Source organism: Cystoisospora suis, assembly GCF_002600585.1.
Source record: "Cystoisospora suis strain Wien I chromosome Unknown contig_2888, whole genome shotgun sequence".
Lineage (NCBI taxonomy): Eukaryota > Apicomplexa > Conoidasida > Eucoccidiorida > Sarcocystidae > Cystoisospora > Cystoisospora suis.
Genome location: NW_027155684.1, coordinates 1 through 11,909, shown reverse-complemented (window position 1 = coordinate 11,909; position 11,909 = coordinate 1). Strand labels below are relative to the sequence as shown.

The 11,909-nt window shown below is 47.4% G+C and overlaps 3 protein-coding genes across 3 annotated transcripts; 2 read left to right on the top strand and 1 right to left on the bottom strand.

Annotated features, from left to right (window-relative positions):
• The first annotated feature begins 292 nt into the window (after nt 1–292).
• Nucleotides 293–3,382, top strand: CSUI_005865 (uncharacterized protein). The gene is made up of 2 exons (XM_068066032.1): nt 293–2,543; nt 2,939–3,382. The coding sequence occupies exons 1-2, from the start codon at nt 831–833 to the stop codon at nt 2,990–2,992; spliced, it is 1,767 nt and encodes a 588-aa protein (XP_067921994.1). The 5' UTR covers nt 293–830; the 3' UTR covers nt 2,993–3,382.
• A 478-nt stretch (nt 3,383–3,860) lies between these two features.
• Nucleotides 3,861–10,243, top strand: CSUI_005864 (uncharacterized protein). Its single transcript, XM_068066031.1, has one exon. It carries the CDS (start codon nt 5,298–5,300, stop codon nt 9,255–9,257), a length of 3,960 nt encoding a protein of 1,319 aa, XP_067921993.1. The 5' UTR covers nt 3,861–5,297; the 3' UTR covers nt 9,258–10,243.
• Nucleotides 10,244–11,038: 795 nt separating this feature from the next.
• Nucleotides 11,039–11,873, bottom strand: CSUI_005863 (uncharacterized protein). Its single transcript, XM_068066030.1, has one exon. It carries the CDS (start codon nt 11,235–11,237, stop codon nt 11,100–11,102), a length of 138 nt encoding a protein of 45 aa, XP_067921992.1. The 5' UTR covers nt 11,238–11,873; the 3' UTR covers nt 11,039–11,099.
• Between the last annotated feature and the right edge of the window lie 36 nt (nt 11,874–11,909).

The window sequence follows — 11,909 nt, the reverse complement described above, 5'->3', positions numbered from 1 at the left end:
TCTTGCGGCAGCCTTTACACCACTTGTGCTGGTGTGTCGCGTGAAAAGCGCTTCTCTGGCGTAACACTGCCGTATCGACCGCGGATCACTCCGAGGGAAGGAGCTACAGCCAGATCCTCGTTTATCGGCAGTCCTTCGGTCGGAGATAGAAGGAGTAGGCACTCTCGACAATAGAGCAACGGATAGAGGTAGAGAACGCGCTAGTTCACTGTAACTCGCGGGCAGCTGCCACCCTACGGTACCAGGTGCGCAGCATCCCGGGTTGAGTCTCCCGGTGCTGCTCCGCTAGTCTTGTACCCACGCCGGAAGAGCGATCCTCTCAACAACACAAGCCGGTGCGGTGGCTGTCTGCCGTGCCGCGCAACACGGCAATTGTTCCTGTCGCTTCTTCGAGTACCGTGGAACGATGGCAGCCCAAATCCGCACAAAAACACAGGCTGAGTTCTCTTCTGGAACACTGACTGCCTCGGGTGTCGCTCTGTCAGAGTCTAACCGTGAGCGCAAAGCTGCGGTAGCACGTTGGCTTGCGGACAAGGGATCGCGTAATCGGGTAGAGCCGTGTCTTGAAGCGAGGCGAGTCTCTTGCAGTGGACAACGGCACCTTGGGCGGCGGCGTCACAACTCTCAGTCTACCGCAGTACGGTCAATCTTGCTTCCTCCGCACATTCCGCGATACTATTGGTACCCTTGCTGCGGAAAACCAACTCGGGGTGCCGAGCTGCCACATCGCACTCCTCGCTGGTTTTTCTTGGCGGTGGTGGCTGCAGCTTCGGTCACCGGGGACGTGAGTGGCCATCTCCGGGGTCGAGCTCCTGAGTTTTTCAGCGAAGATGGGGGGTGTATCGGCATCATTTCGGTATCCTCGGAGGTGGATTGTCTGCGGAAGTTTGCCTGTTGTCACAGCGGGCCTCCTCATTCTATTTGTTTCCGTTACCATTTCGAGTGGTGTTCTACTCGACGGGCGGCGTGCTTCGCTTGGTCTTCGGAGAGCGCCTTCTGATAGGACCGGGATCCTGAACTCTCTTAGGCGGTTTAATAGTGCAAATGGCAATCAAGGCGACAGTCATGCTGATGATGGTAATGATGCCGAGCGTGTCTGGTCTTTGTATGGATTTAGTCAAATCGGCCAGAGTGGGTCCCAAGGAGGCAGGAAACGCTCGGGTGCCAGCGGCAAGGGCAAATCTTCGGGGATTTTTTCAAAGGCCCGAATATCTCGTCTGGGTCTAAAGCGAAAGGTAGAACTTCCCAGCGGCACGCAAGGCAGCTACAAGAAATTAGAGTCTCCAGCTGGGGCGGTAGGCACCGCAACGCCCCCGCCGCCTAAGGAGGATGATGTGAGCTTAGTTGAGAGGATTGGGGTGACGAGTGTCGGGGAGGAAGTCAAAACTGGTGATGATAGCGACTCGTCGCCGGGCGACTCTTATGGATTTTTCCAGGCTGGGGCTAGTGACGCTCGATCTCGCGCGGCTGGTTTATGGCGTCGGCTAATGAAAGCTTACCGGAAGAGGAAACGCGAAACTGCTGCCCTGGCACGCGGAGCTGCTCAGACGCTTCGGCGAGCGAGTTCGCGGCTCAGCGACCGCGTTCGGTCACGCCTGAGTTCTGTGGCGTCTCCGACCAGCCTTGTGCCACCAGAAGGATTTCCGGACACAGGGCGAACACCCACGTCACCGCGCAGGAGTACGAGCGTTCTCGTGGCAACCGGCCAGGGCACTGCAGAAACACCCGAAGCAAGATCGCAGGAACTAACATTGGCTTCACCCCCTCTGTCTCCGGTTTTTTATAGCACGGGCTTCGAGAACTTTGAACCCCCCCGGGAAATACCGGAATGTACTCTCAGGCCGGATTTGGAGGTCCTCAGGGAAGGACAGAAAAACCTTCATCTGGCTGAAACAGCCTTGACAGCCAATAGTGAGGTCGATCCAAACTTGCAAGAGGCTCTCGATTCCGTGTTGCCGCCGAACCAGCGTGTTCCTGTCAGAAGTCGCGACGGGTCAACAGGAGTTTTACGGCAAACAGCTTTTGTCCGAAAGAACCGAGACACCTTGGAGGTGCTTGTGACGTTGACACCGGACAACAGCGAATCTGAGCAGCTATTTAGCGCCACCTTTGTATACCGCACTGAAACAGCTGGAACCAGCGAGGATCAAATGCAAGGACAGGCGGAGTCCATCTTACACCGACAAATAACAGGGGATGAGACTGTTGGCTTGGCTGCGCATACAGATGTGCAATTGCTTCGTCGCATAGGCGTGGGCTTGACTAGCGGAGTCTACCGAGTGGCGCCGGACGCAGATATGTTTGCTCGGGCACCGGGGCCGGTTGCCACTGGTCCGCATATATACAGAAGATTGACCTTGCGGCCACCAACCAGAATGAGGCTGTCGGAGGTTGATCAACGCCTGCTTTCTGCTGAGGGACTTCAATATGTGGTCTACTCGATTCTGCAGATGGTAGGGGCGCTTAATGATCTTCGTTTCGTCCTGTCGTCGATTTCTCTTGAGGACTTCGGTATTCACCCACTAACTGGCCAAATCTTCTTGGTAAATACATCACACGTTGTAAAAGAGGGAACTAGTCATGGTGCCGCTGAACATATCTTACAGACCGACCCTTCTCGGGCCCAACTGTACCTCGACGGTCACGAGCGGACGGCCGTGTACGCGGTTGAAAGTGCCTGGGCTCTTGGTGTAATGCTTTGCAAGTTCCTCACAGGTCGAAATCACCCCTACACTGAGATGATGACTGCCAGGAGGTCGAGTGTGCGGGCCTTGTTTCAGAAGCTTGTTCAGTTGAGCAAGACTCCGGTGTGGCATACACTTCCGGAAGTGAATAAGACATACAGTGCCAGAGAGACAAGGGAACAGCTTCTTCGTCTCGTCTGGACGTTGCTTCATCCCGTTTCTGAACGCCGTGCGGTTCCTATGCAACTACTCAGATACCTCAACTTCTTCGCGCCCCGCTCCCCGACGAAGACCGATCAGGATTTTGAGAATGGTCCCTAATCACATTTTTCATCGTTCAATGCTGTTTTTTGTTTTGATCCTTTTTTATCGCCGAGCGCTTCTGGAGATCTCAAAAGAGGTTTTCGTCCACGTCTTAACAGCTGAAGTGAAGCTCTTTCTTTCTTTCGTACCAGACATCCAAGGATGTTTCGACCGGTGATTAATGACATATGTATCCATTTGCATGAGACGTTAGTGGCTTTTAACGACAGGTTATTTGATGTTACCGAGGTCGAAGCGTTATTCTTTACTTACGGGTTCGTACGTGCTGCGTCTGCGTGGACGCATCTATATACAGTGGGCTCTCGACAGTCCATGTCCGAACTAGTGTCTACGCTTTTGTACTTACCCATCCGCATGCATGGTGAAGAGGTCCTCCACAAAGAACTTGCCAGCTAACTCGCGCGCTCCCCAGCGAGCGTTCACACCGCCGTAAAGTCCTCAAAATGAACAGCCACGGGGAGGACATGACAGGGTGTTGTACGCCAGTCCACCTGGACGGATAGTCACTCGACAATGAAGGTGTAATTGTGTCTCAGCAGCTATCTTTATGAAGAGGTAGTCACAGAAAGAGCGTGTTGCATGCACCTCCGTCTCTGTGATCTTGTGGTGAGGCGGCGCTCACACAGGGAGCAGGCTGTGCAGCCGGATACGAGTGACGAGGAGCACAAGGATTCAGTGGTGCTGATGTTACTACTATTCATACAGCACTCCAATCTAGGAACTTTATGTTCTACATGCGGTAGTGGTTGTAGTCGTAGCCAGCGGTTTCATGCCTGATGTGGGACAGTTTGAACGCGGACTGAGTAGGCTGTCTTTCCTTTTATCTCGTCTACACAGTGAGAGAGAATGAATATAACTATAGAAGTCCAAAAAGAAATAGCGCCTCTCAAACAAACACTTCTGTCTCTCTGGTTTACTGATGTTCCCTGTTGGGAGAGTGCTCAATAGACACAACGCTGTACAGAGAATAGAAAAGCACACAGGAAAGATACGCTTGGTGCGTAACCCAATCCACCACCACTCTTCACACAGATAATACATCGGAGAAAAGGACAACTGAACCACGGACATCCAGAGACGACCACGCGGCGCCGCATCCTGCGCCTGCGGGTCGGTGAGAAGTCACGCACGGACTCTAGTTATATGCCCGACCGAAGGCTGTGGTGTTTCATTCTTCCCATGCACTGGATATCTGTCTTGTAGATGAAGCTGGCTTGGTCATTTATCTTGCTCGATGTTTGGGATTCTTTCTTCCTGTGAAGAAGGAAAGCGAGCGGGCCTTCCAGTTACTTCCCGAGGTTCATGCGGGATTTACTAAGGAACACGACAGGGTAACAGCTGCTATGAATGATGCTAGAAAAGATGGATCACCACGGAAAGAATGGAAGCGTAAGGCTGGCACACATCGTGAATGCATCCATGTGGAAAGTGAATGAATGAGTGTGTCTTGTTCCTGTTTCGTTCGGATATGGAGTAGAGTAACAGTGGAAAGTCGTTTCCTTCCTATCCAAGCGTAGAGGGAGCTCGCTCCGCCTTCTGGGTTCTCTCGTTTTTTCTTCATCTGAAACCTGCAAAGGCATCGAAAAAAGTAATTCCAGGTTGTCGAGTGAGGGGTCGATGATCCGCCGCTTCCGATGTAGGAGTCTTGGTGTGCCTTCGGCAACGGCTTGGGTGGAGTCTCACCCCAGACTTCTTTCTCATTGAGCCCGTCAGGGTCTGATGCATGTCTTCTATATCTACTCATGAGAAGAGCGATAACTCTAGAAAACACTCGCTTCTTTCACATGAGAAGACGGCTACGCACCGTGTTTCTCGGCTTCCCGGTCTTGAAATAAAAAGAGGAAGCCGTTCCAAGATGGAGAGAAGTTCTTCCCATCTATCCACATCATTTGCCCATTCATCGCATTCTCTTTATTCTTTTTCACTGGGATGAACTAGAGCATGTTGTCTTCAACAGAGAATGTTTCTTTCTGTTTCTACTCCTCGTCACCCGATACGACCTTTCACCAAGAAGAACAACAGATTCTCCATGGAAGAGACCACCACGTAGACGTCCTTTTTTCTCTCTTTTTCTGACTTACCTCTTGGCGACTTCCAACCTTTTGCTCTTTCTCCTCCTTCAAGCTGAAGGGAGAGATATGTCGTTCCTTACCCTTCCTTCATCCTGGTTGCATTCAGCGTCTCTCGTCTTGACCCATGACGTGTCACCCCATCTTCACTATCCTAGCCGTAGTTAGGGCTCGTAGATAGAAGTAAATCCTGACGATAGTGTTTCCATCTCCACACAACATGGGAGAAACCCGAGTTTTAGAAGGTCCTCTTTTCTTTCTCTTCTCCTTCATCTTTCCTCCTAGAAACCTCTCCCATGGTTGTTGTTCTTGTTCGTCGGAAGAATCTTCAAAAAGAACACGGGCAAGTCTTCTTCAGCATGGTGGGCATTCTGTTTTTCTTTGGTCTCCATCGTTTCCCTTTCTTCTTTTCTCTCATTCATTCTATCCTTCAAGACACTTCTTTCATAAGCTTTCCATGTCTCAACGACAAGACAGACGGGAAGCTTCCCACTGTCTTCCCTTTCAAACTGTCCGTCAAAGGTCTCGAGCTCTTGCTTACAAGGCCATTGTTATCACTTTCTTTCTCTTCTTCTTCTTAGTCAAGAAGCATGAAATCATCAAGTCTTACCGTGAAGGAGAGAGGAACGAGCTTGTTCTTCTCTTCTCCGTTGAAGCTCTCTCATCTTCTTCTTCTCCATTCACTGGTAGACACAGCCAAGACTTTTCTTCTCTTTCTCTCTCTTCTACTCCAGACACGATAAGTGGAAATCTCTTGTCGACAGTGAGGATCACCTCACAAACATCAGCACAGAGAGGTCAACAAACTCTTTCTCCTTGCATTCGTTGCGATGGGAGACAAGAGAAGAACCTTAACGGAGATATCTTCAAAGCTCCTCTATCTAAAAGATTCCTCTCTCATTCTTTACCTTCTTCTTCTCTCTTTCTAAATGAAAAAAGAGAGAATCCGAGGAGAGGAAGGCGAACAGCCCGAGAAAAGCATGAATCCAAAACTGTCTCTTTAGCATCTCTAGACTCTGCAACTTCTTCACCTCTCAAACCTCTCTCACCTTTGCGCTCCTTTCCGCTAAGTAAGTCGTCATCTCCTGTACAAGCCTTATTATCTCCCTCTCTTTCCTCTTCTTCCTCTTCTTCGCCCTATCCTCACCACTCAGAGTCCTTCTCGACCTCTCATCTTTCTTCTTCCTCTTCTTTTTCTTTTTCTTCTTCTTCTTCTTCTCCTCCTCTTTCATCTTCCTTTCCTGTACATCTTCCTGTCAGTACCTCTTCGGCACACGAATCAAATCGTAGTTCTTTAGCTATCTCTCTCAGGACCTTCTTGTCACGACTTTGTAAGACCACTTCGCATCCTCGTCTGTCTTTACACTTCACAGGAGATTTCTGTCTCTCTCCATCTCTATCTCCAAAGAGGAAATCCATAACACATGCGCGTCTCGAGGATAGAGCAGAAGGTCAACTCTTTCCTTTTCCTTTTTGTGAGAAAGAGAAGGCGAACAATTTCGATGGAGAACATGATTCTCCTGCTTGTATCTGTCTTTTGAAATCCGTCTTTACATGTACACCTCGTCATACGACAGACACATCTTCTATCTTTTCTCTAAAGATCCCGCATCGAAGAAAAGGCATAATAGATGGAGGTCAAAATAGAGCAACTCCTCTTACACGTCTTCCCCTTGGGTGGATATTCTTGGATATCTTTCGAAGGGAAAGAAAAGAAAGAAGAAGAGAAATGAACGACTCTGAGAGAGAGAGATTGCATGTCTCTCTTCAACAGCCACAGAGAGCTAGAAAAGAGATAGGAGATTCTTCTTGTCGTGAGAGAGAAGGAAAGAGAACAAGTAAAGAGAGTCTTTCGATCCTCTTAACAGTAGCCTCTTTCTCTCTTCTTCTATATCTTCTCTGTACAGCAGTCTTCTGCTTTATACCTTCCACGATCCACTCGAGAAGAAAGCGGGTTGCTTGTCATCCTCTTCTTGTCTTACGAAGAAATCGAGAAGACGCAGAAGAAGAAAGAGAAGGAGGGGGCTTTATTATGCGATGGCAGAGGTCTTTCAAATGGGGAACTCTGAAAGAGAATCTTCTTAAGAGTTCATCCTGGGGTGAGAGACAGCATTTGTTCCTCTCTAAACTCACCTCCTTCATTTCTCGTCTATTCCACCGAGCTGTTTCTTCTTCTCCTCCCTATCTTCTTTCTCGATACTGTATGAAGTCTAAAAGCAGGAAAGAAGGAAAGGGAGAAGAGCCACGACGAGAATCTTCTTCACACGGTGTACAAAGTGACAGAGATAGAATCGATTTACAGGAGGAAGAAGCAGCTCGAGAGAAGATAAAGAATGGTTGCTTGAGAGAGATGGAAGAAGAGAGAAGAGAGGAAAGGAGAGTTCTCTTGAAAGGAAAGACTATTGACGGAGATGGAAGGGATGAGAAGGGGGGGAGTTATACCATGGAGAAGGAGAAAGTAGGAAAGACGAAAAACGAAGATGATGGTAAGAATGAACAAGTAGCAACAGTAGAAGAAGATGAAGGTGAAGCAGTAGAAGAAGGAGATGGGAATGGAGAAGAAAGGATAACAGATAGTCCATTCACAAGAAGTCTATGTGAAGGGGGAGGAGACAAGGAGACAGATGGAGTGGTACAGCAATTCTCTTCATCTCTTTCTTCTTCTTCTTGTCCAGCATCTTTCGATCATGAGAGAGGATCTGTTAGTGAAAGAAGAGCAGAAGAAGAGGAAGAAGAAGAAGGAAAGAGAGAAGAAGGGGATTTGAGTCTACAGACTCACCACATATCTTCACCCCGAGGTGTAGAACTTCGAGACGAAGTCCGCGTGGTTCCACACGAAGATATGGAGACAGCGAACCATGAAGAAAGAAAGACAGAAATGCAGAACGTCGTAAGAGAGAAGATTCATAAAGAGAGAGAGACCCACAGAGGAGAAGAAAGGGATAGCTATCACATAGATGGCAAAAGAGAAGATGGAGAAGAAAGAAAGAGACTGCGAAATCTCCTACAACATGTATCTGCATGGCATACACAACAGGCTGAACTTCGGTGTCATGAGATCTTCAGGAGAATCTTCACCTCATTCCAACGCCAACAGCACCTACAGGAGAAAAGACCAAATCTCTCTCCTTCTCTCTCAGAGTCTCTGTCTTCAAGACAGATTGCTTCCTCTTCTTCTTCTCCCCTGCCTAACTTCTCGTCTTCTTCTTCATTGCTCATGTGCAAAGACAAGACTGGCGCGAGCTGCCGGAGGAGTAAGACCGCGGATCTCCCTCTTGCTCTTCCTGGATGGCACAGGAGAGGGGGGATAAGGAAGAAAGATGAGGAATTTTTCTCTTCTTCTTCTCCTCTCTCTTCTCTTTCCCATCATTCCTTTCACTCCCCGTCGAACCAGTCCAACTGGATAGTACTACGTAGCACAGAGAAACGCCCTCTCGGATGCCTAGTATATCTAGACACGCCGCTAGGCCGTACAGCTGCTGTCCCACGATCAGCCGCTATCTTCTCTCCTTCTTCTTCTTCCTCGGCTTTACTTGTCTCAGAGAGCAGCAATGAGAACAAAGAGAAGGAAGGACCAACGCCTTCCACGTTCACGTCTTCTTCTTCCTTCTCTCCTTCTTATCTGTCTACAGAAGAGATTCCTTGGGTGTCCTTTGCCGCTCTGCAGAGACAGTTTCGAAGAGAGGGAGAGAAAGGTGTTCGTCGATTGTGGTTTGACAAGTATCCTGTCAATTTCGAAGATTTCTATTCACAAGCTCCTCTCCATGTAAGTAGGAAAGCCATGCCTATCTATCTATCTATCTATCTCTATTGTATGCATTTGTTTCCTTCTTTTTCTTTTTCTTTTTTTACTTTACAGGTTCTTCTTCTTCGATCTTTCTTAGATCACCCCAACAGCATCTCGTGTGTGCTCTTTCTTCTCTCTTCATCTCTGGTCTACGCAACCCGCAATCAGATGAGAGCTTCTCTTCTTCAATTCCTTCAATCGTCTTTAGTCTGGCATCATTACGCTCTCTGGTCGCCCATCCTCAAGAATCTTCCTTTACCTCTCTTACTTGTTCTCATTCGCTTAGCCTATTCAGGTGTATGTACAGGTCATAAAGCTCTACGTGAAGCCGTCTTTGAAACCCTTTCAAATCTTGAAGGGAAGCTTCTCGAACAATCTCTATGTATATCTTAGCAAAAGGACTGACTATCTGCCTTGGAACACCCTATTTGGAATACGATAGATCCCTCTTCCTGTCTCCGTCCATCATAGTTCTGTCTCCCTCTCTTATCCGTCGATGGATGATCCATCGACTCTCGTGTTCTTCGCTTTCGTCGTTTACAAAAAGCGCGAATACAGGAAGAAAAACTCTAGCTTTTAACAAAGAAGACAAGAAGAGAGAGGAGAAAGTAAAGGAAAGTGAAGAAAGATCAAACGGAGAAACAAGATCTATCACTGTCATGTAGAGAGGGCTAGCTAGCTATAGCTAGCTAGTAACCTCGGAGTGTATGTACTCCCTCTCCTCTCCGGGTTCTATTTGAAGCCGTCAATCATGTTTTGTGTATGTGAAGAGTAGATAGGAGGTCATCGCTTGATTGATTTGCTATAGATGAATCGGTTGTTCTCTCAGTTCCTTGTTGACACATCTATCCAGACATCAGCTCTCAAGGAGAAACCGACCCCTGTGTTTCGAAGGAAAGGCTGTTTTATCGTCGTCATTTCAGAGAGAGAGAGAGACGACCATCCTTCTCTCCACACAAACATATCTACAGCTTCTTCTGCCTCAAATAGAGAGATGGTTTGAGAGTTCAGATGTGGTTGTCTTCTCTCTCTCTTTCGTGCGATCATCCTACCGATCGATCTACCGTGAGGGCTCTTCTTACCCGAGCGACCAAGTATCGCTTGTCTGAGTATTCCTCTGCTTTTCTTTCCTCTCTCCCTCTCGGCCAAGTGGAGCGAGGGAAAGACATCTTAGCACAGGAGAATAGATAGATAAACCTATGTTGCTTTTCCTTTGTTTTTTCATCAGTCTTCTTCTGAAGAACCGTGTCGATGTTCACATAGATCATCTGTATCCTGTGAAAGCGGGGATAGGCGCCTACTCTCCTCTGCCGTTCCTTCCCGGCCTTTCCATTGTTGGATTTTGAGAACTTTTCAAAGAAATGAATTTTCTTCTTTCCTCTCTTAGCTAGAAACAAGGCATTCATCCATAATAAGGCTGCTGTCTGCAAAAGCCATCTGTAGTCGTAATAGTAGTGGTTATTCCGTCTTCCTGCTCCCAGCGAAGAATAAGGGTAACAGAGCTCGGTCTCCATAGATCTATCTATCTTTATCTATCTCTCCGTCTATCCATAGATAACGTGAAGGTACTTATCATCGGCCTTGTCACCACTACACACCGTTCCTCCAGGCGATGTCCCTTCAACTCTTCTACGTCACTTCCAGCAGCAGGGAAGCAAAGAGGAGAATGCCTTCTACACTAACGGTATGATGAACACTACAGTTTGTCCATCTGCATAGAACTTCATTCTTCTCTATAGCTATCTTATCACCCTCCTGAGATAAATACAACTACAGTCTTTCTCTCTCTCTTTCTTGCCAATCGTTCTCTTATGGGATACGATCAGGATGAATCTATGTCTCCCCGCTAACTGGACAACCATTTCTTGTGGTCTCATGTTCCCATATTGAGAGGGAATCATATGAAAGTTCCTCAAGGCCCTGTTCTCTTCTTCACATGGCCTTTCCGCTTACCAACACAGATGAACAGATGCTGATACAGATATATCTATCTCCTTCATGAGAAAACAGGAATTTGTCACGTATCTTGTCGCCTACTTCTGCTACTCCTCTATTCCTAGTGCCAGCAGAACTCGGGGGAAAAAAAGAAAGAACTTCAAGAGGATAAACTTCCTCTTTCACTTGTTCATTCTTTTTTCCCCTCTTTCTCCATTCTTCTCGCTAGATCATCTTCTTCAGGTTCAAGAACAAAAAAGAAAATCAACGGCAACTCATCTGGAAGTCGCAGTTGTAGTACTAGTAGTTAGTCATAGTGAGAGTATGATAGGCAGGAGTTGTAGTAGTCGTAGGTGTCTCGCAAGTGAAGGAAAGGTACGTAAGGAGAGAGAGAGAGAAAATTGAGTTATAACAGTGTCCTTGCATGCATGCAATCATACAGATACGAAATCGAGGCGTGCATGCAAGAAAGACATCAATGACTATTGCCCACTTCACTCCACTCCCTCTCTTGCTCTTTCTCTGTCTGTCTTTTTCAAGAAAGGCAACAAAAATAGAGTGAAAAAGAACAGAAAGCTTTCTGTCCTATGTATCATACATTGCAACTCTTCTTTCGTAGACATCTCTCTCTTTCTCTCTCATTCAGTATTGTTATCTTCTCCAGTCAGATTCACGCTATCTGGGTCGATTCCTTGTCTGAGAAGAGACAGACGCAAGAAAAAAAAGAGAAAGACAGATTATACGAATCATAAACAGGTTATATACTACTTGAAACACCTTCACCATGAGCCTAACATCTCCTCTCATATGCTTGTGCTTGACCTCTCTTCCTCTTGAGAAAACTGTCTATACATCGACGATCTTTTCTATCACGTTTCTGCATGCCTCTTCTTTCATTCACTCTCGGCAACTCAATGGAACAAAAATCCCTTCACTATTACTAATAATATACAACATGCCACCCAATACACGTTTTCCTCGCCGGAAGAAAGAACTATCTATCTATCTCTCTATCGTTAATCTATCTATCTTTGATCTATCTATCTATCTTTAATCTGTCCTGGGCATGACGATTGATTCAGTGCCCCTCCAACGGCTCACTGACCATGC

Coding starts and splice junctions, on each gene's coding strand:
- CSUI_005865 (XM_068066032.1), top strand. CDS start 831: ATGGGGGGTGTATCGGCATCATTTCGGTATCCTCGGAGGTGGATTGTC. Junction 2,544..2,938: donor TAACTGGCCAAATCTTCTTG/GTAAATACATCA, acceptor GCAACTACTCAG/ATACCTCAACTTCTTCGCGC.
- CSUI_005863 (XM_068066030.1), bottom strand. CDS start 11,237: ATGATTGCATGCATGCAAGGACACTGTTATAACTCAATTTTCTCTCTC.
- CSUI_005864 (XM_068066031.1), top strand. CDS start 5,298: ATGGGAGAAACCCGAGTTTTAGAAGGTCCTCTTTTCTTTCTCTTCTCC.